This window comes from Panthera onca, chromosome B3 (assembly GCF_046562875.1).
Source record: "Panthera onca isolate mPanOnc1 chromosome B3, mPanOnc1 haplotype 2, whole genome shotgun sequence".
Taxonomy (NCBI): Eukaryota; Metazoa; Chordata; class Mammalia; order Carnivora; family Felidae; genus Panthera; species Panthera onca.
The window spans coordinates 130,924,582-130,952,543 of record NC_138344.1 but is presented as its reverse complement, the minus strand read 5'-3'; the positions used below and the strand labels follow the sequence as shown (position 1 = coordinate 130,952,543).

Below are 27,962 nucleotides of genomic sequence, written 5' to 3'. Positions count from 1 at the left end.
AAAATTGGATAAACCTATATAAAACCTATATAAACCCAAATTGGATAAACCTATATCCCTTTCAATCGAGAATAATGCAAGGTGTGTGTCTGATGTCACAGGTGTATCTGGACCACACAGTCTAGAAGGAGCAGTCTCAGAAACAGACTCTCCTCCCTCCCTCTCTAGATAACCGCATTCTGACTTTCCTTTGAGAAGCCACCCTCTCTTCCTCTTTCAGTCTCCAAAATTAAGATGTGACCGCCCTACACTCCAGGAGCAGGCATGGTCTATGAGAGTTGAGAACTGTATACCTCTAACCGTAACGACTGCTTTAAAGTGAGGAACAAAGTCAGGGGAACCAGAATCATGATTTTTGCCAAAAGTATCAGGAAAGAGACTCTCTTCCCACTGGATTTTCTAAGCTGTGGAGCCTAAGTCTGGAGGTTCCAGGAACCATCTTTGACATGATATAAAATCTTCTAAAATACAAAAGGCAGAACAGGAAGATGGCAAAAAATGTGCTCCTGGCAACATGAGCTGAGCATCTGAATTCAGCCATACCTGAAATTGCCCCTGGACTTTTCTTCTCTAGACCAATAATCTTTTTTTTCCCTTCAGACGGTCTGATTTGTCACGGGCCTCCAAAAGAATCTGCAGTACAGGAAAAACTCTTGACCTGGGAGATGTGAACCTTATTCCAATCTCTGTCGTGGAGAAGTTGTGGGATCTTTGGTAATTTATTTTACCTCGCTGGGCTCAGATTTCTTATCTATAATAGAAGAAACATGTAGTAGATGTTCTTCAAATGCCTTTCTAGAACTAAATATGGAGGAGGAGAAACAGTGGCCAATCTTCTAACTCAGGTAGAACTAGGAAGGAAGTTAAGTCTTGTTCCAGCACTTTCAGGATAGTAGAGGGGCGACCTGTTCTCGGTCCAATCAAGGCTACTGCAGAGAAAGACTATACCCAGCCCTTGTTAGCCACATTGATATTCCTAAGAGATCCCATGTCGCCCTACCCCCTTCAATTCAATCAACCAAGCACAGCACGTAATTTTCATATCTCTCTTCAAATCTAATCACATCAAATGACCAAATACATATTCAGTGCCTACTATAAGCAAGATGTGGTTATAGGTGTTGTGATTATTAGCATTCTGTCTTTATGTGTATCTTCCTTGGAAGAGACTGAATTCATTTTCATCAAATGAATGCCAGAGAAACAGATGAGCTTTGGAGAAAAGAGGAAGGACACTTTTGAAGAGTGTTTAATCCTCCTTATTATCCACCCACCCATCCTTCCAGCACCCAATGACCAGGATATTGTTTCTAGGCTCTTCACAGTAGCTCGGTTTTCTGCTGTTGTTTCCCAGTGGATGAAACTTTAGCTTAAGTAAGCTAGCCTTATGTAAAAAATGAGTGTACCAGCATAATCCTACACAATTTGCCAAACATTTGTTGAGTTGTGAGGTCACATTTTTACAGACTACATTTGCATGTGGGAAAGAAACTTATTCTCCTGCCCTGGAAACTCCATTCCCACTGATGGTGGGGGAAAAACACTTAAAATTTGTACAAGGTATTTCAGTCTGTGCTGGCTTATGCAATCTCTTAAAGACTTGTTTAGTATCTTTTGGATAAACGGTCAAATCCAACAAGACTCCTGTTGCCTTTAGGACTCCTTTTAGATATCCCACAGAATGGCACCTCCCATAAGATGGCTCTTGGGAGGAAAGAAAAGCTTACCTGTCCTCTCTGCAGAGGGGGAAGGGGGTGATGTCTACCTGCTGGTCCTGGTGCTGGCTGCTCTCTGGTCCTCTCTGGCCTTTGAGAAGGTGTCCTGCCTGTCCATCTGGCATCTTCCTGATAGTCAACATGACTCATGATCTGACCTAGTGGGGGTCTAGTGTTCCCCCTAACCTGTGTCCTCACTCTATCTGCAGATCTTCTAGATCTTAGCAGTCTGTTCCATCCTGTCCTGGGTCTAGGTTATCCACCTGCACCTTCTGCCACAGAGATCACATTTCCCCCGTGGTGATCCATGGTAGACCCATTGGCCCTCCTCACTCTTCCGTACCCTCCCACCTCTAGGAGCATGTGAGAATGCTTAAATACCCTCCTTGCCCCTGCCCCATGAGTCTACCAATCCCCAGGTATCTTTTTTTGCATAAGCATGGTATGCCCCATGTCTATTTTCCCGTTTCTTGCTGTTTTCCCATTTTGGTGTGGGAGTTCCCTGAAGATGGTCCCCTCCCTGGTCCCCAAAAAGACTATGGAGCAGAAACCCTCTCTGTTTCTGACTTTTTTCATTGACCTCTCCAGGTGTGATGTCAGGGACATGTCCTCTCTCTTGCTCTAGCTTTCTCTACCCTATGGCTTTCTTCTAGAATCAGACGGTATATCTGCTTCATCTTTCTGTCCAGTGAGACATCACAGAGTAGTATTTTCTTTCATGAACTATGACTTTTGGACAACTCCTTCCTTTTTCCTGGGCAATAAACTGGGCTTTAATGATGGAAGGGCATTGAGAGAACATCACTTATATGGGAATGGAAAGTGTAATCACTTTAATATCTTCTAAATATGATTCCTGCTACATCTAGAATGTATAGAGCTCTATGCTCTTTTCCAGGAAGGGACCTAAGCATTGGTTTGAAGGACACACAGAGGTGAATAAAACATGGTTTCTGCTCTCAAACAGCTTTTGACCTAGTGGAGGGGATACAGGTGAACACCACTAGCTAAGGCATGGCAAAGAACCCACATGTGTCCTCACCACCATGCCATGAGACCAGAGAGGGGAAAGACTGTCTAGCTTCCTTAATCTGACAGCTTTCAGTCTAATTGCTTCTTGTCAATTCCGCTAGTTGGAGACCATAGCCAGAAACCTTTTCGGTCATGGTTTTTGAGTCTTGATGATTTCTGCCTCTTAGCAGCCACAGGTTAGGACTGAACTCGAGACTGGAAGGGACCCACAAATATACCCCTTGCCTATGGATTGTATGCCAGTTGTATCCTTACTGTGGGAGAGGTTGTACCTTTTTTCTGGGGAGGGGTAATTGATAAAGAAGGGCCTGGGATACGGCTGCATTATATTAGAGCAGGAGTTCTCAGAAGTATGGCCCGCCTACATCAGTTCCTGGGGAACTTGTCAGAAATGCCCCACCCCACCCCTACCGGATCAGAAGCTCTGGGAATGGGGGTGTGAAGGAAAACCCTACCCAGTTTTTCCCTACAGTATGTGTTTTGCGTGTCTTTTTTTACTACTCACACAAAACACTCCACTTCTGACACTTCTGGTCACCACACGTGTGGGAATTTTTCTCCACAACAAACAATTCTGCGGCACGAGCTTGGTGTCCCGCGATGTAACGCAATTCTGATGCTGTCTACCTGGAGACAGGGTCGGATCCCACTGGTTGAGGGCTCAGTTCTCCACGACTGTTTCCACCCACTTCAGATGCCAATTGCAAGTGGTAGGTTTCAGGTTACCCACAACTTCTGTCTGATCTGACTACAAAGCAGGCTCCCATAATCCCTCCTCGGGTTCCATTCATCTGCTAGAGCTGCTCACAGAACTCTGGGAAACACTTACATGGACCAGTTTATTAAAGGAGGTGATAAAAGATACAGATGGACAGCCAGGTGAAGAGATTCATTGGGTAAGGTCTGGGAAGGTCCCAGGTGCAGGAGCTTCCATCCCTGCGGAGTTGGGTGTGCTATCCTTGCAGGGTGAATGTGTTTGCCCACCTGGAAGCTCCCTCAACTCAACTTTGGGGATTTTTAAGGGGTTTTCCTCAGGTAGAGCATGATCAATCATGCACTCCATTTTTAACCCTTTTCTTTTCTCAAGAGAAGGGGGGTGAGGCTTAAAACTCTAACTTAAAAAAATATTTGGTTTTGAGCGAGCAAGAGAGAGAGCAACAGAGAGAGATGGAGACTGAGCAGAGGAGGGGCAGAGACAGAGAGGGAGAGAGAGAATCCCAAGCAGACTCTGCATCATCAGCACAGAGCTCAGTGCGGGGCTCAAACCCACGAACCTTGAGATCGTGATCTGAGCCGAAACCAAGAGTCAGACGCTAACCGACTGAGCCACCCAGGCGCCCCTGAAGATTCTAAACTTCTAATCATGTCTTGTTCTCTCCAGTGACCAGTCTCATCTATGCCCCATCCACGAGCCCACCCAATCATCTCATTAAAGCAAGACAGTCTTATGACTTAGGAATTATAAGACTTTCAGGAGCTGTATGTCAGGGATGGAGTCAAAGACCAAATAGAAACAGAGATGCCCCTAGGACTTTTATCACTTAGGAAATCCCAAGGGTTTCAGGAGCTCTGTGTCAGAAACCCCGTCGAAGACCAGCTATGGATGTCTTATTATAAATCACAATGTTGCAGCAACACAGCATTCCATTTTAACAAGTCTTCCACATCACTCTATTGCATGCAAAAGTCTGAGAACTGTGACTCTAGTCTCTAAAACTGTGCAACTCAACACCTGGACCCAGGGCCTGGCAGCATCAGCATCACCTGGGAATTTGCTAGAAATGCAGTGTCTCAGTGTCTGCCTCAGAATTATTGAACAAAGATCTTTTGAACCAAGATTCCCAGATGATTCTTATAAACATTAAAGTTTGAGAATCATTGCTCTAGTGATGGGACGTACAATCAACCTGGCTCATAGGTAGGTCATAGGCAGACAGGATTTTTTAGAAGAAAAGTATGCTTCTTTCTCTCTGTTCCAGCAGGCCACCTCCAGTCAAAGCTTTGACATCTGAGAGGCAATGGTCACACTAAAACCCAATTGTGCACACACAAAAAAGCAGCTTTATTTTGCCTCACTGGTCTCTTCTTCCTTCTGAGACACCAACTTGCTGAGTAGCAGGGTACAAAAAGTTATTCTGCTTGTGAATTAAAAATATCTCGACCCCTTCCTGCATAAACTGTCTAACTGGTTTAACTCAGCTACTTTGGGGTAAACACTCAGTTTTACAGGTAAGTTCCACGTACCCTAGCTCCTCCCATGATGGCTCTGGAGTGGAAGAGGCTTACATGACCTTGTGATGGCAGGGGTGAGGCCAGGTTAAGCTGCTCATATGGCATTCTATGCCAATCAGAAAAAAATGCATCTTCCTTAAGACACTTTTCTTCCAGTCATGCTGATTCTGTTAGAATACTTCGCTGCCAATGCTCCAAAGCTGCCATAATAAATGTATAAATCCACAATGTCTGTGAAATGAACGGTGCCCCTCAGACATGGATTTCTTGTGCAGTGCTCAACCAGCACAACTGTACGCTAATCTCTATTTGGGTACTACACTGATATGCTTCATAATGAATATGGGATTTCTCCCAGAGGCTTGCAGATGTCTGTGGGGAAAGCAGATTGCTAGCATTGACTCTTCCCTCTCACCAACTCTGGAAGTTCCCACTGCTCCTCAGGTTGTGAGGTTGAACATTTGTCTCTGACATATTTATTCTAATTTTTCCTTGTCTCATCCCCAGGGCCAGTGGGGTCAGGATGCCAGGTTTTTCTATTTTTTTGCATAATAAGAGCTTCGTTTATATCATAACTTGCTCTCACTTCCCTTATAGGAGACTCCAAGTGTAAGTCATCTAGTTTGGTTCTTGATATGAAAAGGAAGCCTGAGGAGTTTCAAAATTCGTTTCTTTCTCCATAATGTCTAGCTTTTGACACTCTGCTCACTAGTGACTCACAGATAATACTGACTTCCTTTTTCTAGCTAAAATTCACCCTTTTTCTGAAGTGTGAGAACACATCGCTTTAGTGAACGGGCCCCTCAAGGCAGCAGCATTTATTAGATTTGAAAATATATCAGGAAAGGTCTTACAAAAATTGAATTATTTTACCTTTCTCTTGCAGAACTTTATTGAAGCCTGTAAAAAGAAGCTCAAAGACTCCAATGTCTTGATTTTTTTTTTTTTTTTTGGTAATTCCCTGATGTGAGAGCCTTGGTAGACATTTTCTGAGTCTCAGGTTGCAACAGGAAACAGTTTAAATGATTATTTTGCTACCATTTAATAACAATGGCCAGTAAATTCACCAGCTAGACATGTCCTCATTGCCCTCTCCATTATACATCTTCAGCCCCGCTTATTCAACAATCTTACAGCACCCTCACTTCCACGTTCCACATTCCAGTAAGACCCTTTGGGGTTCTAATAAGGAAAAAACCCTGACTCAGATTGATTTAAAGAACAAGGAGGTTTATTTGGTTCATGTAACTGTAGTGTGCAGAGGCTAATCACATCATAGGACCCAGGTCCAGTGCTCTGCAATTCCCTGAGTTCTTCTTTTCTTCCACGTGATGGATATTTCATAACCACAAAATGGCCATGAGATTCCAGTACCTTAACTGCCTAGCACATCATCCAGAGCAAAAGCCAGAGCCGTTATCCTAGCATTACGAGCAGGTTAGGTCACATGCCCACCACTGAACCCACTGAATCGTTGGTCCAGGGCATTGGGCTGCTTTGATTGGCTTAACTCAGGTGCATGGCCCACTCCTGAAGCCAAGAACTAATGGATTTTGAAGGGAATGTCAGACGGTTTCTACTCAGTCTTGTCAATGAGCCCTGTGCCCCAGGATAGTCAGGGAGGCAGCAAAGAGCCAGTGAGGTTACACTGGTAACATGACAGCTTAGGTAACATCCGTGGTGATTTGTTAGAGACTGGAAATCGAACACCACTCCTCTATTTTCTTAGCATGGTGTGAACCTCCCTGATTCTGGTATGAACCTGAAAGAGGAGGACAGCCCAGTAATGACTGAGATGGAATTTCCTATAGCTTGGTGGTATCTGGGCTGGGAGTTGCAATTAAATTCATTTAAAGAAAAGGTAGCAATTCATATATAAATTATATATAAATATACATATATATTTAGCACTGAATCAATGAACAGACTCATGTCATTGAATAGTCTGCAATACGATCAAGTCAACTTTCTTTTTTTTTTTTTTAATTTTTTTTAACATTTATTTATTTTTGAGACAGAGAGAGACAGAGCATGAACAGGGGAGGGGCAGAGAGAGAGGGAGACACAGAATCTGAAACAGGCTCCAGGCTCTGAGCTGTCAGCACAGAGCCCGACGCGGGGCTCGAACTCATGGACCGTGAGATCATGACCTGAGCCGAAGTCGGACGCTTAACTAACCAAGCCACCCAGGCGCCCGGATCAAGTCAATTTTCTAACATCTTACCAAAGATTTGGGGAATGAACATCATAAAATTTCTTATAAGTAAGGAATGATAGATGGAAATCAACATGACACAACCTGTTTTTATGGATTTAAGATGAATAATATGTCATTGATAATATCTGTATCTGTTTTACTTTAACAAATGTAAAAAATGTTAATTAAGGCTTTCTAAAAAGGACACTCTCTCTCTTCAAACTTACTTTCCCATATAATCTTGAAAATCTTCAACCAAAATCCAAATCGTTACAAGGGTTTCAGATACTGAACTCTAGGGCTAGGACAAAGTAAGAAATTGTACCATTCTTAGTTCACTCCATTAACTAACTTATCATTTATTCACTCAACAAACAATTCTGATTACTAGTGAGAACACCCTTAATAGTAGTCCTTTTAGGGGTCAGAACAAGATTTGTAGAGCAAGAAGGACAATCTCCGCTTATCTCAGACCCTGCTTTGCCTTGGCAATCCTTTAATCTGAGGAAGACTGGGCAAGTGTTACAATGAAGTAAGTAGGTCTTCCTTTCCCACAGTCCCTTTGAACACAGATATCACACTTTCCCTTCTTGGATGAACTGCCAGTGATGCACCAAAGGCATTGCCCTGAAGACTTAAAATGGCTTTCCTTAGCATCAGCAAGTGTCATCTCCATGAATGGGTGAATGGCATGAGAGCATACTTTTTAGGTATATATATTGAAAAACACTGATAGAGCCTAATCGATCTGGCCCTCACGTGCGTCCTTGCAAAGATTCATGGTACACCTCTCTGTGGCATTTCTACAGAGGCACTTTTTAGTCCATTATTTCAATCCTTTGATGTGATATAATTAACTGTGAAATGAAATCAGGGTTTCCAAGTTCATCCATTTGTTAGTAAGTGTCAATAGTCTTGGAGCCAACACCATAAATTGTACAATAATTTTGAACAGGATTCTTTTGGAAGGATGTTTACAAGTTCAATTACATACCTGAGGGGGATCAATGAAATGCCAGGAACTCACGTTAATATTTTTCATAGCACCGGCAAGTCACATCATTGTAGAGCAAGATTTCTTGGTTGTATTTGATTTGAAATTAATGGAGCACACATTTCCTCAATAACAAAATTTATATTTTTATTCTCAGAGCTTGCGGCGAACAATACGGAGTCTTCCCTAGCTTGTTTTTTTATTGGCTTGCTTTCGGAACACATAATTGCGACATTATTTGAGAAATCATAACCTATTTTCTAAATGTGTAAAGATTCACTGGTGTTTCATAAAGGGCTTAAGAAAATTATAGGCAGAAGAAAAACAGATTAGAAGCCATTATGTGTTTAATGATATGTAAACGCCGTTAAGTTATGACTGCCTTACTTATCTTTGGGGAGGTACAGATGTAAACGATTCAAAACAACAGATATATTTTTAGTGCTGAGATATCACAACAATAAATTTGAAATTAAAAGTCATACAGATATTGAATTACCTCTTGAATTTCCTAGATAATTTTATCATAGTAGACAGAACTGCAAACTTCTGATGTCTCAAATGTGTTACATGCCTATGTATGTGAAGGGTGGCCAGGATTTTCTTACACGGGTAAGACAACTAAATAAGTCATCCACGTTATACCCACAACCCTGCAGTAATTACACAGCGTAGCCTGTGTTCTCTTACATGTAGGGTGAGCAATTTTGAGCAGCTGGAAAAAAAAAATATGTGGAGTTTAAACCAAGTGAAATTATCTGATGATTACTGAGCTTTCCAGGAAGCACAGAAACAAGTCATGCGAACTGAATTTCAACATTTCCCCCCTTCATTTCCAGTTTATAGGGGATATGTCTTGTGTCTTGGATAGAAAAACCGTCACATTATGGTACTCTGCTCTTTGGGAGTGGCGGTCAGCCCAGAACAACATACAAGGTTCTAACTAGAACATGATCGACACCTAGTGGCCACAGGCAAGTCCTCTGTGGGATTTGTCTTGGCCAGCAACACAAGATGTAGCAAGAAAAGGATCTTTGGAGGAGAAGGAATCCGAACTCCCACATAGCTCCCCCTCAACCAAGTTTGACCCAATTTTGCCATTGTCAGCTTGTTCCTGCAAACAAGGGGCGTTCGGCGAATGCAACTAAATAACATGAACTTAATCACCTTGTGCTCCATCTTTAAGCTGTATGAGAGGCCAAAAAAAAACAAAAGAAACGAATGGTCATTTTTTTTTTTTAAGTTGAATCCAGTCAGATGTTTATTTTATAAACAAAGAACAAAACAGGATGTTCCTGCTTTCTTTTATCTATTTATTAAAAAAATTTTTTTAATGTTTATTTATTTTTGAGAGAGAGAGACAGAGTGTGTGTGAGCAGGGGAGGGGCAGAGAGAGGGAGACACAGAATCTGAAGCAGGGTCCAGGCTCTGAGCTGTCAGCACAGAGCCCAATGCGGGGCTCAAACTCACCAACTGTGAGATCATGACCTGAGCTGAAGCTGGACGTTTATCCGACTGAGCCACCCAGGTGCCCTGTTCCTGCTTTCTTCCCCATCAGTTATTCTTCCCCATCGGTTTCTGCCCAGAAGACGTAAATAAAACAACTCAGTCAGAACTGGGTTTTTCCAGAGTACTATTTTCCAGAATAGTCTTTGGCTGCAACTTCTGGCTGAGGGAAAAAGAAGGGAGTAGAGATAGGCAGAATCTTAACAATGACCCCTTGACTGCTGATCTAGTAAAAAGAAAATGAAAACACCCACGTGGCACATCATTTCAGAAATTAAAGAGGTAATACATGTTCTCCTAGTTGGTATTAGACATCTTACATAATAGTACAAACATGTGCTGAAAGATCCAGGAATTTTTGTTTGTTTGTTTTTGTGAGATGGGGCAGGTTGTTGGGTGTGTGAATATGTGTTATTTGTATGTGGGTGTGTCTGTTGGAGGAACAGCCTACTGATGCATGGCAGGGTTCTCCAATGGACCTAGACAAAGACGTCTATTATCACAGAGGCCTTCTTGAGTCAGGGTGTTGTTGTAGCTGTTGTGCTTCCATAGCAACCTGTGGACTGGGTTAGCCAGCCAAGAACAGGGGCCCATGCATAAATGACAGATTGATGGCATTGGTGGCTGGACTAAAAGAAGCCCAGGGCAAGACAGATGCGTTGGAAAAAGAAATGCCACCATGCCATGCATCACAGATTCTATTTTAAAATTGGCATTGTGTAGGGGTGCCTGGGTGGTTCAGTCGGTTAAGCACTGACTTTGGCTCAGGTCATGATCTCACGGTCCGTGGATGTGAGCCCCGCGTCGGGCTCTGTGCTGACGTCTCAGAGCCTGGAGCCTGCTTCAGAATCTGTGTCTCCCTCTCTCTCTGCCCCTCCCCCGCTTGCTCTGTGTCTTTCTCTCAAAAATAAATAGACATTACAACAATTAAAACTGGTGCTGTGTAATTCAAAATGAATAAGTTTGCAAGGTCAACGGAGGTAATTGGTAAATAATTGTTTATCTGATCATAACATTAAAGAATGGAAATATAACATCTTTAGGAGAATTTATGGCTTAAATTGCCAAGAGGAAATGGAATAAATGACGTTGGGGAAGCAGATTTGCCAAGGTTGCCCCTAAGCAGATGATGCTGTATCATTTGATCCAAATGAGGTGGTTATTTTTGGTATCTTTTAACTTCTCCTTCACCCACAAAGCTTCTTCAGACTAGGTAGGAATGGAGGTTTTAAAAACCTGTGCTCAGTTTGCTCACTGGCCTGTCTCAGATGTCTAACTTTAGAGTTCATGAAAATAAAAACTAACATTCTGAATAAGGAAATGAAAAGGGAGAAACTTAAACCAATTAAAGACGGACACCTGCCCATCTGTTCATGGTGACGTCACAGAATTGTGAAGTGCCAGGAGCAGGTGCTGTTGAGAATGTGCCACAGAGCCAGGAACAACGGAGACCCTTAAGTTACCTTAACGGATGTGCTTCGCCACCCGGAAGAAGTAAAGAGGGCAAGGGTGTGCTGCAGCCAGCCCTGGTCAGCTCACCTTGCTACATTCCTGCCCCAGTGTCCTAAGAACTCTTCTGTCTCTCGGTGACAGGGTTTTGGAGTGATGGGGGTTCAGAGCTGATGGCCAGGAGAGAATTCTTGAGGTGTTTTTGGTGCAAAAAAGGTGGTTTTATTAGAGCACGAGGACAGGACCCATGGGCAGAAGAGCTGTGCTGGGGTTGTGAAGAATGAATGGTTATATACTACGGAGTCTGGGGGAGGTAAAGGCAAGAGGAAGTTTCCACAGGGATTTTCATATGCTAAAGAAGACTCACAGGACACTGGAGGCCTAGTTATTGTCAAGTGAAGGTTGTTTTTCCTTCTAGCAAATCATTACTATTAAAACGGTAGGGGGTTCCTGGAGAAATGTTATACTCCCCCTGCCTCAAGTATTTGCCAATGGGCTGAAGGTTAGAAAGAAATTTAACTTTACCTACCATTTCCTTCTTGCCTTTGTCCCCCATTATCACTATGGAGGGGTGATGTTGGGGCTCCAGGAAACCGAGTCTATAGGTTTCTGGAGATTAGGCTATGGATAAGATTGCCTTTTTTTCTTGTAATTTACTAAGATACTTGTAAACTGATGGAGACTTATGTCCTGCAGGACTGTGATCTCTGTTAACCATCTGTTTTCTTTCCTTTCCTTTGTTCTTGGGTAGCTGGGAGTTCCTGAGGAATATCAGGCATATCCCACTTGGGGGTGGGGCTTGGAGGTGACTTAGGGGGTGTGGGTTGGGCTGGGGGGTAGGATGAGGGGGGGCGGAGTGGTCGGGAGCGGGGCAGGAGGGGTTGTTTGCAGGATGTCAGCTTGCCTTATGCTCCCTCATCACTGGGTAGCTGTCCACGTATCTTGACAAAGATGAGAATAACTAGTAATAATGAACATTTAGAGATCTCATCACAGTTTTACAAAGTGTTTTTCATGCCTACTTGTCAAAAGCAAGTGTTACTATTGCCCCCGCAGTCTACAGAGACTGAGCCTTAGGGAGAGCATGAAAATTCTTTAAGGTCAAACAGTTCGTAAGTGGATGGTGGGTGGCATTCCAATCTGGGTCTTCTGCCAACAAAGTCCCAGGAAGATAATAGTGACAAGGTCTCTCTCCTTCCAGACAGACTTTCCGTTCAATGGAGGACTGTAATTAGGAATTTAAAAAGCTTTTCAAAACTGAAGGGTTAACTTTCCAATGTTGGGACTGTAGGTGATTGGAGATCCTGTCTAGAGTGCTTTGACCTGAAACCAGGAGAACATCCCCCAACCATGGGCTCTCCGAGACTGGCCTGCTCTGACAGGATGGATAGGCTGCTCGAAGATTTTGGCAGCTTGGTTCATTTTTAACTTACCCTACAACATTCTAAATCAATGATTTTTGTTGCTAATCATTAAGTAGGACATTCTTATTAAGGGTGCCACGGATTTGTATTCGCCGCATCTCTTTATATAGCCAACTGAGGGAAAGTCCTGACCGGCTCTTCGTAACAGATCATCTTAGCTACTATCCATGTAACTGATTATATTGCCAGAGGTATTCATTAATAAAACAACTCTCCTTTTTTCCCTTATTCTGATATAAGTCCAATGACTCTCCCGAATAACTCTTCATGCATATATATCTTTTGCATCCCTACAGAAAGAAATGGTCGAAGTGTTAAGAACAAACAAACCAACAAATATAAAGGAGGAAAAGCAACTCTAGAGGGAAGTCAAGATCTTGGGGTTCAAGCCTGGCCCTGCTTCCAACCTAACTGTGTGATCTTGGACAAGACACTTAATTGGGATTTGAGTTTCCAGATGCGGGCAACATTGTTTCTGGACCTCTTACTTTTACAAGTATTCACGTTACAGGCTGCCAATAATTTACCAATAGTTAATTAACAGTCGAAACTCTTTTAATTACTCTTCATTTTAGTGGTGGATCTTTAGCTTTTAGGCATATGTAAGTGTATCTCAGCATGACCAGACAGAATCTACTAATTCTCCAGAGACTTTATGATCAGAAAAATGCAAAGAACAGAGAGTACGCAAACAGCCTCAGAGCAAGATGGCTTTCTCTTGTGTACCTGAACCATCACTGAAAACTTTAATAGAAAATGTAGACAGTATGTGCACTCACTGATTTATTAGTGTGTGTCTACAACCTCATTACTGAAAAGATATTAGTCGGGTTTTTATTGTTGTTGTTGTTGTTGTTGTTAACAGGTAATGTGAGGGCATCAAATGGTACCAAAACATTTGTAATCAGATCATTTTGCAGGGAGGAGGAGTAGAAGGATAGATCGGAAGCAGAGAGGGAAGAGAAAGAAGAGAAGGAGAGAGGAGAGAAGGGGAAGTGTCTGATAAAAAAAAATCTTTAAAAAAAAATACTTTGGTTCATAAAATTGTTTACCTAATGAATGCTTACTTAAAATTAGGCAGAGTGATGTCCACAATGAGAAAATACAAATATAAAAGAATACATTGTATCAAGATTCTCTATTCAAAGTCCAAAAAGAAGTCCCTGAATGTAAGATTTAATGCAATAAGTTTCTTTGTTGTCTATAATAGGTCTTTTCGTCTAGACATTAAACTTCTGATAATTTCAAGTATGTTGTACTTAACTGTAAACTTTTTAAAAACTATCATTTTAAAGGAGTAAAGAAGGTCTCTGAGCAGCTGAAAGAGCTTTCACAGAGCTCATAGATTTACATCACAGAAGAGGCCTTCAGACTCTTGTTCAGAGCCCATTTGCTTTTTGTTTATCAAAAGTCTTACAGTCTTAATGACTAGGTTTCCAAGTTGATACAAACTTCCTAAGACTTCATGAGACCATTTCTTCTGTAACCCCAATACTTAACACAAAGCCTAGTATAAAAAGAGCTCAATAAATATTTGTTAACTAATGAGAAGGTTAGAAGCAGTATTTAGTAGTTGGGGTTGTTGGAGACAGGTACATACAGTTGGGAAAAAGGATAGTTGATGGTCTGAAATCCATAGAATGACTGAGAAAAATCATGAAAAGCAGACACAAAGCTCACTGATTTAAGGACATAGAGTTCCATACATCTTACTGACCTCTGAAAGGTTATAGCATGTATTTAAAAAAAATCAATTGCCATCAATAATAACGATCCTGAGTCACTAGGATAATATTAAATTTTGTTTAATACTCATTAAAAAAAATCTTCTAAAAGATTTCCATTGAAGATTAGAATATTCAATTGGAACACCTACTCCCCCCCATGCTACACTTCCTCTTCAAAATGTAAACTTGATGATATGATACTGTGTACCTTAAAAAAAAAGAAAAAGTCTTCACTTCTATTCCAGGATGTCTAATTCCACGGTGTCTCTGGTAGACATAGAAAGTATGCTTTTTCTTTGCCCTTGTGAGTTATTAAGCTTCCCAGTACAGAATTTTAATATATTCCACATATCAGCTCTTCCTGTTTCAGTTACAAAACAGTACAGAATTGGATCAGCAACACAATTTAAACTTGTTAGTGCCACCGTGATTCTATACATTGTGTAAGTTGGATTCCCGGACTTGTTGTGGTCAAATATATGTTTATCAGGGTTCACATCATGCTCTAAAACGCTGCGAATCAGCAGCATCACATGAAAGGGAGTGAAACACAGGACGAAAGTCAAAGTGATGCTAATAAGTAGTTTTATGATTCTCTTCTTTTCGTTGTTTTCCGTGGCTTGATTATGCTGCACAGCTTGGTAGACTTTCTGGTTGCAAATCATTATAATGACCAAAGGTATTGCATAGCCTGTACACGTCCTAAACAAGTTCAAATTGATTTGCCATTTCTCCAAGGGGTATTTGTCATAGCATAAAGTAAAATTAGACTTTTTGGCCTCACAGTATTCTATAGTCGTTTCATCTTTCCACAGAATGATACCGTTGAACATGGTTTCCAACACCCAGATGGACAGGCTGACCATGAAGGCAGATCTTCTTGTCCTTAGAAAAGAAAACCTCAAAGGGTGGACAACTGCTAAATACCGGTCAACGGCGATGCAGGTGAGGAATGCTGTGCTGCTGTAAAAGTTCATGTACATGAAGAAAGCATTCCCTTTGCACAGAGCATGGGAGAACGTCCAGTTGTCGTTATTCCAAGTGTAATCAATCCATAGAGGGAGAGTTGATGTGTAGAGCAGATCTGATAGTGATAAACTGAAGAGGTAAATTCCTAATTCATTTTCCTTCTTTGCTTGCAGAAAAGACACACACAGAGACCCAATATTGGCTGGAACACTGGCTATAACCACAAAGATGTAAATAACTGGAAATAAATAGTGATCGAAGTAGTGCTGTTCTTCAAGGCATGTGCTGTTCATTTTTGTTTTGTTTGTTTTGTTTTGCTTTTCGTTTTAAGGCAGCAGTTGCATTTGGTCTGAGAAGGTCAGTAGCAAGGCAAAGCCTTGCCTCCTTCTAGTTTGTTTTTAACATCTCGTTCTTTTACTAAAATTTCTCAATTCTTCTTTGCTTTCCAAAGTTCTGATTAATTCGTTAGTGCTTTTAAAGGGTGGATGTAGACTGATTTTCACAAAGATACCAGTGGTTGGAAGTCAGAATCCAGCCTCCTGGCAGTTAGCGCAAATGGTCACGGATCTTAATGAGAAGGAGTCCACGTTCTTGTTATCACAGAATGCTGATGAAGAACCCCCAGCAATCAACTGGGTCATCCCTCGGTGTCCACAGAGTGTGGTCTCCAACTTGTTTTTCTTGGCAAAACTCAGAGGAGATCGGTGCACACGTGCATACAGAAGGCTTTGTTTTCACAGAGACTGACATCTCTTTTTAAATGCCTTTGTTTCTGTAATGAAAGATGAACTAGAATAGTTTAGATGTTTACTGGGTATAACACGATTTTGAAATAATCCTCTTTTTTTTCCCTGCTTGCAGGTAGCAAAAACGTATTAAATTACAATGAAGGCATTTAAAAAGGGGAATTATTTAATTGACCGCAGTGAAGGAAATCAAGCTGAGAATTTTTTTCTATTTCCAATAAGAATTATCCACAGGGTGACAGATTAGGGGGAATGCTATTTCTCACTGGACATGATCACAAGACTAACGTTAAAAAGTCATTTTAGGAACTAATAAAAAAGATGGAAATTTAATGATTTGCTTGAAATCAGTAAATGCTTTGGAGTTGTATGATAAACTGTATAGTTATATGATTTCAAATGTTGAGTTTTGCATGCAATCTAGGTATAAAGCACCTTCAATATCAGCTTGTTGGCCAAGAATATGTTGTCACGAGAAATTTAATAAAGTGAAACATTTTAAAATATAGCAACTTGCTAAAACTTCATAAATAATTAAACCATGCTGCCTCTTATGTTTTTCCCTTTGCTTCCTTTGGTGGGCACTTTATCTTCCTCGTACTTTTGTGAGAGAGAGGGCAGAATGTTCTTAATTCTGGGTAACATCTTGGCATCATCACTGTCTGCCTTTTTACCCGATTGTTTATTAGCTAGTTTCTTTTTAAAGGCCTGATGTTATAGATTCACAAAGGAACACAGACTCCATTCTTGTCTTCACAGTGGAGTAGAGAAGTGCCTTTGCTAGTGAGGCCTGTTGCTGCTTTGGATGATTTATGTGATGGGGAGCTTCGGAAGATTTGCCTTCTTGTTGTGTGCTGTGGGGCCTCGATAAGACCCAAAGTCCCCCTTTCCAAGTGTCAGTGAGCCCTGAGCACAACAGAGGCCTTGTCACCACAAGCCACAAGGGTTCTGCTAGCAGAATAAACATATGCAGAGTACATCTTTATACAGCACTCTTAAAAGAAAGTGGAGAACTAAATTTCCCGAAATCTCATTGTTTTCCCACACCTAGAAATATGAACACAATGTGAAAAAAAACCACCTTTTAAATCAATAGGTGAAACTTCCAGAGAGAAAAAGAAAATTGTGATGGAAAAAAAGAAAGTGGGAGCTGAGATCGGGAAGGTGAGCGAGCAGAAAACTCTGAATGTCCAGGAGGCATATTTGGATCAGAAGAACTAACTAGGGCCTCTGAATGCAGGGGAGCTAGAGACACAGCCCCAACCCACACAGGCAGGAAGTGGCCCTCCGCCACCCCACGCAGGTTGGAGTCCAGGAGCCGCTGCCCACAGGCAGAGGATGAACTAGAAAATAAACAAAATAAAATAACAAACCGGACAGCCATCTGCAGACAGCAGAGAAAGTTGGCAAGTTTGCTGTCTCAGCTTTGTTTCTCTGTGGGGCTATGATGGAGAATCCCTGAGGATTCACGGCCTCCGGCTGGTCCGCACTTGGGAATGGGGCCTGAGTCTACACTATTTTTTTTTTAATAAGGTTTTAAAAAAATATTTGTTTATTTTGAGGGAGAGAGAGAGAGAGAGAGAGAGCACGAGCAGGGGAGGGGGAGAGAGAGAGAGACAGGGAGAGAGAGAGAAAGAATCCCAGCAGGCCCCTCACCGCCAACAGTGTAGACCCTGACGGGGGGCTCGAACTCACGAACCGTGAGACGATGACCTGAGCGGAAACCAAGAGATGGATGCCTAACCGACTAAGCCACCCAGGCGCCCCTGAGTCTACACTATTAGTTTGGTCCTGTAAACTGCAGGCCAGCCATGAACTAGCACCAGACCTATGCGCTCACCTTTATCAGTCATCAAGGAAATACAAACTAAAACCTCAAGGAGGTACAACTAGGAACCCACCAAAATAAATAAAATGAAAGAGACAGAAGGCAACAATACTGTGGTGAGAATTAGAGCTCCTGGGACTCTTCTGTCCTGTTGGTTGGAAAACTGCTTTGGCACTTGTGTATATACCACACTTATATACGGTTCGGCGATTGCTCTTCTAGGTGTATGGTCAACAGAAATACATACGTATGTTTACCAAAAGGCACGTGGTAGAATGAGGATATCCACAGTAGCGTTATTTGTAACATCCCCCAGTGGAATGGCCACTAAGTAAATTGTGGCATAGTAACATAATTGAAATCTATACATCGGTGAAAATGAACACATCATTGCTGTGTCCAATAACACAGCTGAAGCTCAGAAACACAATGCAGAGTGATAGAAAAAGGCAGGCACAAAAGAATATGTACTCACTGATTAAAAACTAGGTAAAGTTAATCCATGCTTGTCCGAAATCGGAGTAGTGGTCCACTTATTAAAGGCTTCCTATGTGCTGGGCACCACATTAAATGGCATGCATGTTTGTTACAATTTATCTTTTACTACAATTCTGTGCTATTTATTAAAATTGAGCCACACATTAACTAATTAGCCCCCGAATACCTATCCAATCTTTCGTACAACTTGGCTATAATCCTAGGTTGGAATGCTAAATAAAGCCTCTTGACTCTTAACTATTTTGCCTTCTACTTTTTACATAAAAATGCCTTAGAGGGCACCTGGATGGCTCAGTCGGTTAAGTGCCTGACTCTTGATTTTGGCTCAGGTCATGATCTCGGATTTGTGAGTTCCAGCCCGGCATTGGGCTCTGCACTGACAATGTGGAGCCTGCTTGGGATTCTCTCTCTCTCTCTCTCTCTCTCTCTCTCTCTCTCTTTCTCTCTTTCTCTCTCTCTGCTCCTCCCCCACTCGCTATCTCTCAAAATAAATAAATAAACTTAAAAAAAAAAATACCTTAGAAATTTGAGGTATTTTTGCAGCAATGCAGACCAGCTTTGGTGAGAAAGAAGAATATTTTCTATTTTCTATTGAAGTTTCTAGCACTGATAGATTAGGACAAGTCTTTTAGCCATAAAAACAGATCTAATTAAAGAAAATAATTTGTGAAAAATCATTTCTGTAAATTAGATAGAAAGTAACCACATGTCTTCTAGAAAACATCACTTTCACATTGTCTATTAGACTACACAGGCTTCAAATAAACTTGTGAAAATCACCTTACATCATGTCCTCACACTTAGTGACAATGTGTTGTTATGTGCCCACAGATTTCAAGGGTTTCTTTTCTATAACGGATAACGTAGCAGATTCACTCAGACAGGCTTTTATTTTTACTGCACTTGATTTGAGAAAAGATGACTAAAAGGAGCAAATATTCTGCTACCACACTCAAAAGAATCTCCCAGTTCTTAAGAGTCATGAGGCTGAGTTTCAAAGAGTCTATTTTTCACTTCCGGAATCCTCTGTGAATTATTTCAAAGTTGAAATTAATTGTCTTTCCCCACTCATAATGTGGCAGCAAAGAAACTGAACATCAGACCGATTGTGAGATAGAGACCTATGCAGCATGATATGTCTGTATTGTTGCAAACAGTCATATGGAGTTGAAGGCGGCATCTATCTCGTCAGTTCAGATGCAAGAAGGAACACTAGGTATCATACCACCTGCAGGCACAGCTGGACCAGCAAGGGAACGAACGCAACCCCACTAGCTTGCAAGCAGTTAATCAGCACTACCTTAAAGATAGAATTCCCAAATGTACCTAATGCAATCTCTAACAGAAAGCATAAAGATATTTTTCAGAATTTAAATCTCTTGAGATGGAAAAGACCTTTGGTGGGGACCAGGATCAGAGCAGGATCAGAGCACCTGTTAACGTGACCTCATGGGCCTGTACTCAGCAGTGTCCACCTTCTCAGGGGACCTCTGATAACATGAGCTCATGGGCCTCTACTGAATGGTGTCTACCTTCTCAGACCTCTGATGATAAGACCTCATAAGCCCCACTCAACAGTGCTCACCTTCTCAGGAGACCTCCTCTGACTTCAGGGGCCCCCACTGAATGTTTGCCTTCTCAGGAGACCTCTGCTTCACGGGCATGACTTCACGGGCCCCCACTCAACAGCGTCCAGCCTCTCAAGAGACCCCTGCTAACATGACCTCACGGTCCTCCACTCATGAATGTCCACTTCCTCAGGAGACCCTTGTCCCAAATTTTGCCCTTCAAACCTCTCACTTGCAAGACACTGGGGAGTTCAGGACTGAGGAGGGTTAGCTCCCCATTTTCCTGGCTGGCACCACACCAATAAACGGCCTACCTTTCTTCACTTCAAAAGCTCCGTGACAGTTTTAACTGACTTGCTGCACATTAGGTGGAAAAACTCTGGTTTGTTTTGGTTACAGAGGGTCATATTAAACATTTGTCAGAAAAAAAAATCAGGTGCTGGTTATCTTGGGGGAGGGGCCGAGTAATGACTGGAAGAGGGCACGAGGGGGCCTTCTGAGAATTTGTCATGTTTTGGCTTTTGATATGAGTGTTGATTCCGTGAACAAGTTCAGTTTGCAGACACTCAATTCATCCAGCTGTACACTCAGGACGTGTGTATTTTTCTGCATGTATACTACACTGCAATTATAAAGTTAAAAAGTGGAATCAAAGGCTGTGTGAGATGAGATATAAAGAATCCTGACAACCAACCAACAACTGTATTACCTTCAGATGGAGCACAGAGGCCTTCCTGAGAACTGACAGGATTTTACTTCTTATCTCATATGTAAAAAGTAATTCATAGAAGCCAAAACAATAAATAATTTAAACAATATGAAAAGGAATTCACCAAAAAAAAAAATTGCTATATGAAAAAACGAATATTCTAGGCACCTGGAAGAGTACATACAAATTGTCCCTTGAGGAAAGCTCAGCCTAGGCTTCTCTGTGAGGAATTCTCCCAGAACAAATGGATGGTTGCCAGAGGGCAGGGGCAGGATGATGAGCAAACTGGGTGAAGGGGAAAGGAAGGCACCGGCTTCTAGTCATGGAATGAAGGAGTCGTGGGGGATGAAAGGTACAGCTTAGCAAATACAGTCAGTGGTTTCGTATATAGTCAGGGCTGTGTGGTGGTGACAGATGGTAGCTACATTTGCGGTGAGCACAGAATCACGTACGGAGCTACTGAGTCACCATTTTGTCCACCTGAAACTAACGGAACATTGTGTGTCCGTTATACTTCAATAAAAACATTAAATAAAAAAAAAGAATTCTCACAGATAGAGTTCTAACAAGTATGAGTTCATTAAAACACACACGTGCGCGCACACACACACATTTGACCACTATGTTTGAGATTCAACAAAAATGAGAAAGATGAGTAGCAGATCCACAAAACCTTAAGAGATAGATTATACAATCAATTTACAAATCTATTAACAAATTAATAGATACACAACACAAAACAAGTGTGTTTAATAAGAAATAAAGAAAGGAATTTGAACACATGAGTAGGGAGGAAGAGACTTCAAAAGACGGGTAGGCATATTTTTGGAGTGACTGGGAAAGGCTTTCCAGAAATGAAAAATGTAATAATTTAACTTAAAAAATTAATACGGGGATTAGCTTCAGCTGAATAAAAAAATTAATGTACTGCAAGATAGATCTAAAGAAATAATACAGGGGGAGCCTGGGTGGCTCAATTAAGCCTCTGACTCTTGATTTCAGCTCCGGCCATGATTTTCAAGGTTTGTGGGATCGAGCCCCATGTTGGGCTCTGCGTGGAGCCTGCTTGGTATTCTCTCTCTCCTTCTCTCTCTCCCCTCTCTCACTTGTGTCCTCTCTCTCTCTCAAAATAAATAAATAAATAGACATTAAAAAAATAAAGAAATAATACAAAATTACCAGTGTGAAACATATGGGAAAATACCAAAGAGACATGGAAGATAAAGTGAAAAGTTCAGGATATGTTTAACTGGCATTCCATAAGGGATAGAAGAAGAGAGAAAATAGGAAAGAGGTAACGTTCGAAAAGATAATCACTGAGAGCTGTCTAGAACTGATGAAGGACATGGATGGAATCCTCAGATTTATGAAGTCCAGCAAATTCCAAATAGGATTAAAAACAAACAAAGATGGAAATCTACATTCATGTAGACACCCTGCAATGAAGCTGAGGATCCAAGAGTAAGAGACAGAAGGCCAGAGAGAAAAAATGGTGCACCTACAAAGACTAAAATTTACAGAGACAAAGGACTTCACAGAAGTAGTAACAGAAACCAGGAGACAGTGGGTTGATAGTTCCAAACGGCTATGAAAATGTATGTAATCCTATAATTAAATATCTGACAGAACTAAATTTCAAAACCAGGGCAAAATTAAGGACAATTTAAGATAAATTACCAGTTGGGGTGCCTGGGTGACTCAGTCGGTTGAGCATCTGACTCTTGATTTCAGGTCAGGTCATGATCCCTGAACCCGTGTTGGGCTCCGTGCTGGGAGTGAAACCTGCTTAGTATCTTTCTTTCTCCCTCTGCTCCAATCTCTCTCTCTCTCACACACACACATAATAATAATAATAATGATGATGATGATGATAATAAACTACTACTGACGAAATTTACCCCCAAAATCTTCATTAAGAAGACCTTTAAAGGATGAAAGTGAAGAAGGAACATGATACGAGAAAAAAGTCTGAGATACACAAAAAGCTGAATAAGCTACTAGGATGGAACTCTGATGCTACACAGTGTCCCATCTATCACCAGGCTCACATGTCTGGGGAGAACACCTCAACCACGAAGATATCCCTCCTTGGGACCAGGATTGAGAGATCGAGGGGTGCCCCTTCCTCCTCTATCCATCCATTGTACAGTGACATTTCACATATGATACCAAGCTCTGTAGATAATAGTTGTTAAATTAATTTGTGCGAATCTGAGGGTTTTTTGCTTCTGAGATTTTAATGGAATACATAATTCTCATCATTCGTACATTTTTTTCAGACATTATTTTTACTGCTTTTAATAAAATTATGACAAAATTGTTTTTAGAACCACTGCTGAGAAATGTGGGCAAGTTGCTAATTTTGACAAATCCCAAAAAAAGATAATCCCCAGTGCATTAAAATATATCTGTTATTAACCAGCTCCTCAAATAGTACAAATCATTGATGACAATCATCAAAAGATAAAATGTTTTCCTACAGGTTATAGGAAATACTTGCCTTCCTTGATCAGTTTACTAGCTACTTATTACGACTACTATGTCTCAGACACTGATGGTCACTTATTAAGTAAGCATTATTACTTAATATTTATTAATACTAGAAATACTATTTCCAAATTTCACATTATTTCTGATGATATAAAAGGTATCATGAGACCATTGTACTAATGAGGAAATGGGTAGATCTATAGCTGGGAGCTGGTAGATTTCCTCACAGCCTCTTAATTCAGTTTGCCAATATGATGTTTCCTGAAAGGGAATGGAGCATAAATATTCCTCTTTTGTGTATCAATAGGTTTACCTAACTATTTCTAAATGTCAGTTCTGACACCCTTTAACCACTGCTCAGAAGTGGGGGAACCATGTGGCAGCCTCATTTCTCTTTGTCTTATAAAGTTCTGCTTTACTGCATTTCTGTAGCCTAAACTTGGTAAAAGGTTGTGAGCATTACTGACAACCGTGCCTGAGTCGTTATCTACTTAAAAATATTATTTTATTGTTAAATCTTACACTTACCCATGTTTCTTGAGGAGATGATTTTGTCGACCGAGGAGCCAGATAAATCTGCTTGCACCGAGATGAGAAACCAACACTGTGAAGGGACAGGAAATTACACTTGTGTTTCAACATAAAACAATGAGGAAGCAGCATCTTAATAAGAAGGATGTTCATTATTCAAGTTTGACCAAAGACAGTCTCCTAAATAGTTTAAAAGCTGTTTTTGTTTCTTACTTATGGTAGTTTAATTTTCATAACTCACTCTCCTCTTCGCATCTTAATTACAATGTATACTGATATCCGGTGTGTTTTATTTAATAGAATACGTGCTAGACTTTCATGTAATCACTCACTCATTCATTTAGTCTGTCAACACATACATCTATTACATTCTTAGGACACTGTGCTGGGAGTGATTTAGGACCTGGCTATAGCATGCGAGAAGCTCATCACCTAGTGAAAGAGAAAGGCATGTTCAGGGATCACCATGATACAATGGCAAAAATGGGTAAGTAGTACTCCAAGAGAGGTCCAAAAAAAAAAAGAAAGGAAGAAAAGAAAGAAGAAAAAAAGAAAAGATGAGTTATGGGAATGTGTGACATAGGAGAGGATGGTCTACATGGATTCAGCATGATGCACTTCCTGGGAGAAAAGCAGTTGAGGAAAAGTGGGTGTTGGGTGTATAATGAGCATGTTCCCTTGCTTAATCCTGGCACCTTTGTGAAGTCTTTTTTTTTTTTTCTTTTTAAGGGACCAACAGGATTAGCTATATAGTATTTTATTGTAGATATTTTTTTGTTTTTAATTTTTTTTAATGTTTATTTTTGAAAGGAGGGGGAGGGGCAGAGAGAGAGGGAGACACAGAATCCGAAGCAGGCTCCAGGCTCTGAGCTGTCAGCACCGAGACCAAAGTGGGGCTCGAACTTGTGAACCGTGACATCATGACCTGAGCTGAAGTTGGATGCTCAACCAACTGAGCCACCCAGGCACCCCTCTTTTTTTTGTTGTTGTTGTTTGTTTCTTTATTTATTTTGAGAGAGAGAAAGAAAAAGAGAAAGAGAGAGAGAGAGAGAGAGAGAGAGAGAGAAAGGCACCTCTATTGTAGATCATTTTCTCTGATTGTCCTCTTGGAATAGAAGGCCGGGAGTGCTAAAAACCATGCTAAAACCAGTTGGCTAACTGGCTTAGGTAAATCAATAATTCTGTGTAACATGGTTGTATGAGAAAGACATGAATTGTTCTAATGAAACCTCATGTAGCACGTTGCATGCTGACATTTGCTGCCAAGTCTATAAATGGTTTAATATGAAGTGAAATTAACTCCCAGAACTTTTGAGATATAAAAAAGTCAGAGACATCACATATGAACCTGGCTCTCATAAATCTTTATTACAAATGAAGGGGAGGGGTGCCTGGGTGGCTGTGCCGACAGCTCAGAGCCTGGGGCCTGCTTCAGATTCTGTGTCTCCCTCTCTCTCTGCCCCTCCCCTGTTCACATTTTCTCTCTCTCTCTCTCTCTCTCTCTCTCTCAAAAATAAATAAACATTAAAAAATTAAAAAAAAAAAACAAATGAAGGGGACAAATTATAAGGATAGAATTAATGTGGGATGGATGTGACTTAAAATTAGAAACTATAATCATGATTATCTGAGTCTGTTTCTGTAAAAGGACATTAGAGGATGTTCTTGGTAGCCTTTTTTGTTTGTTTGTTTGTTTTCTACACAGAAGTAGAAAAGACGATCTTGTGATATAACCAAGACTTTTAATCTTGGAGTTATTCAGGACGTGACACAAATGTAATGGGATTTTCTGTGCTTCCTTTATAGGTTTTTCATGGAGAATAATAAAATTAAGAACTCACATTTATAAAGTACATGAGTTTGCCAAGTAATTTAGCATATAGTAAATTAAAACTTCAGAATACTTTATATTTTTATTGAAATAATGACAAATTTAAGTATAATCTGGAAAATTAATAACAAATACCTTAAGACTTTACAGAAATGAAAGTATGATTTCAGTTTACTTGTGGCTCTACTCCACAATTCTCATTTTTGTTTGGTTTTACACATCTGCTTGTCTGTAGCTTCTGTGCACAGGTATGCCACGGCCCTCACAATGTCTTATTTTATCTAAATAGACTACACTTCTGCTTTTAGGGAAAAGGTATATTCATATTCATGTCTAGTATTTATATATGATGCTCTTCAGAACAAAAAGCTATATAGTCATGAGACACAAGAAACACAATCAAACTTTCACTTCAGATTAAATAGGAGAAAAACTGTAGGTCTCCTGTGCTAAAATGTTGCCTGTTCTACACCATAAGACGCTGAATGACTTATAGGAAATGTGCTTCTTGTTTAGTCCAGAATATATGGCAATACGGTGTTTTCAACCACAGGGCTATCTCATAAGCAGTTGGAAATTTCAGAGCATCGAGTCTCTGGGACATTTTAACGGCTACAAGCTGGAAAAAAGCCACGTGGCAGGTGTTCAGAACACCGCCTTGAGGGGGCTGGTGTTCCTGGTGTGCCAGGCGTTTGCTCTTCTGAGGCCAGCCCGAGCCAGTGGCAGGGCACTCTGTCTACCCATGGGGAACAAGAAGAGAATGTGGTTCTGCCTGGTTCCAATGTCTCCACAGGACAGACAGCACAAGAGCCTAATCTGCTGATGAAGGGTCCTCTGCTTGGCCACATGGCCTGCCTGGTGCAATTTCGCGAGCCAAAGCAGCCAAGTAGGCATGGCAGGGTATGTTCTGAAATACTGCTGTGTTTTCCCAGCCGCGTTTCCTTTACTGCCTCCACCCAATGCAATGAGCTATTTTGCATTTATTGCATCAGAAGAGGAATTTTTGGCAGAAGAGTAAAGGGTCAGGGGGAGAAAGACAGTCCTAGGTTTTGAGTTTCAAAAATATGTCTGCAGCTTAGGAGACTGGAAAGGACTGAGGCCCAGACAGTATGCTTGGGAGGGTACCTATAGAGACAAAGTGGAGCCTCCAAGAACAGGAAAGGGGCTGCCCCGTGGGGGTGGGACTTGGTTGTGAGAGAGGAAGTTCTGAGAGCTCCGATGTGGCATCTGAGACAGGGACTTTGCAGCCTGACTGCTTTGCACCCCTTCCCCAGCAAGCCCTGCAGTGGGGTGGGGTGTCAGTCACTCCAGATGAGCTATACAGTCTGGGGAGAAGAGTGGCCCTGTGGCTCAGGTCCAGGGTGAAGTCCAGGTGGCGAGACGCAAGGGTGTGTGTGGGAGAGGCTGGAGGCAGCCTCAGCAAGATCCCCTGTGCCCAGTGTAGCACATGGGGAGTAGAATCATTTCTGGAAGGCCACGCAGGGCACACAGAAGTGACGGCAGGCCTCTGCCCATGTCACGGGGCTGCCAGGGGCCCAGTGTGTCACACAGGCAGCTTTGCAGCCATAGATGAGGGACAACTCAGGTGAGTCCTGCACGGCCTAACTACTGAAGACCAGAAGGGAAGGAGGGCATCTTGGGAGAGGCCAGCGTTGATAGGGGGTCACCTTGAGATACAAGGGTGGAGCTACCACCCTCAAGCATTCACAACGTGAGAATTCCCTGGACCTCAGCTGGCGTTGTGGGTGGAATTGTGTCCCTTCACCCCTCTGCCAAAATTCATATGCTGAAGCCTTAGCCCCTAGTACCTCAGAATGTGACTGTATTTGGAGATGGGCCTTTAAAGAGGTGATTAAGTTAAAATGAAGGGCCCTAATCCAATACAACTGGTGTCCTTATCAGAAGAGGAGACTGGGATACAAAGAAACACCAGGGGTGCATGTGCACCCAGGAAAGACCATGTGAGGACACCGGGGGAAGGTGCCATCTTTAATTCAAGGAGAGAGGCCACAGAAGAAACCAAACCTACCAGCACTTTGATCTTAGACTACAAAGCCTCCAGAACTATGTGAAAACGAATTTCCATAGTTTAATCCACCAGTCTGGGGTACCGTGTTGTGGCAAATACAGGTGGAACCCAGAGGAAGGAGAGGTTGGACCCTGAATTCATTGCGATTAAGTTTCCACTGCCCTGGCAGAACGGGGGATTAAAACACAATTTTAGCTGAGTTACAAAAGATAGAGAATGTTCTGTTTCTTGCATCTGTGGTCCTGGCCTGAGATTGGAATCATTTGCCTCCACGGGTCTCTAGATGTGGTTCTCGGATTAGCAGCATCAATGTCATGTGACTCATGTCACATTTGAGAGCTGCGATGGTCTGTCCGTCCCCAGGCCCAGGGCATCAGGAGCTCAGGTGGGAGTCCAGCAATGTGTGTGTTCTAAAGTCATCCAAGTAGTTTTGATGCTCCCAAGTTTGAGACCAGCTGGTGTCCGGGATGGGTGTCTGGGCAAGAGA

General features: G+C 41.7%; 1 protein-coding gene across 12 annotated transcripts in view; it reads right to left on the bottom strand.

The window, feature by feature from the left end:
• The window catches only part of GPR65 (G protein-coupled receptor 65), a 135,425-nt gene that overhangs the window by 97,899 nt on the left and 9,564 nt on the right, over positions 1–27,962 (bottom strand). For 10 of the 12 annotated variants that reach the window (XR_014137848.1, XR_014137845.1, XR_014137846.1 and 7 more), the window contains one exon: positions 23,613–23,688. Coding sequence is in view for 4 of the 12 variants with exons in the window: in XM_060620476.3 (XP_060476459.2) it covers positions 23,613–23,688 (76 nt within the window). In the remaining 8 variants the exon portion in view is untranslated. Of the gene's footprint in view, positions 1–40; positions 16,018–23,612; positions 23,689–27,962 lie in introns of those variants that run through there. The other 2 variants (XM_060620475.3, XM_060620474.3) reach the window with 1 other exon arrangement.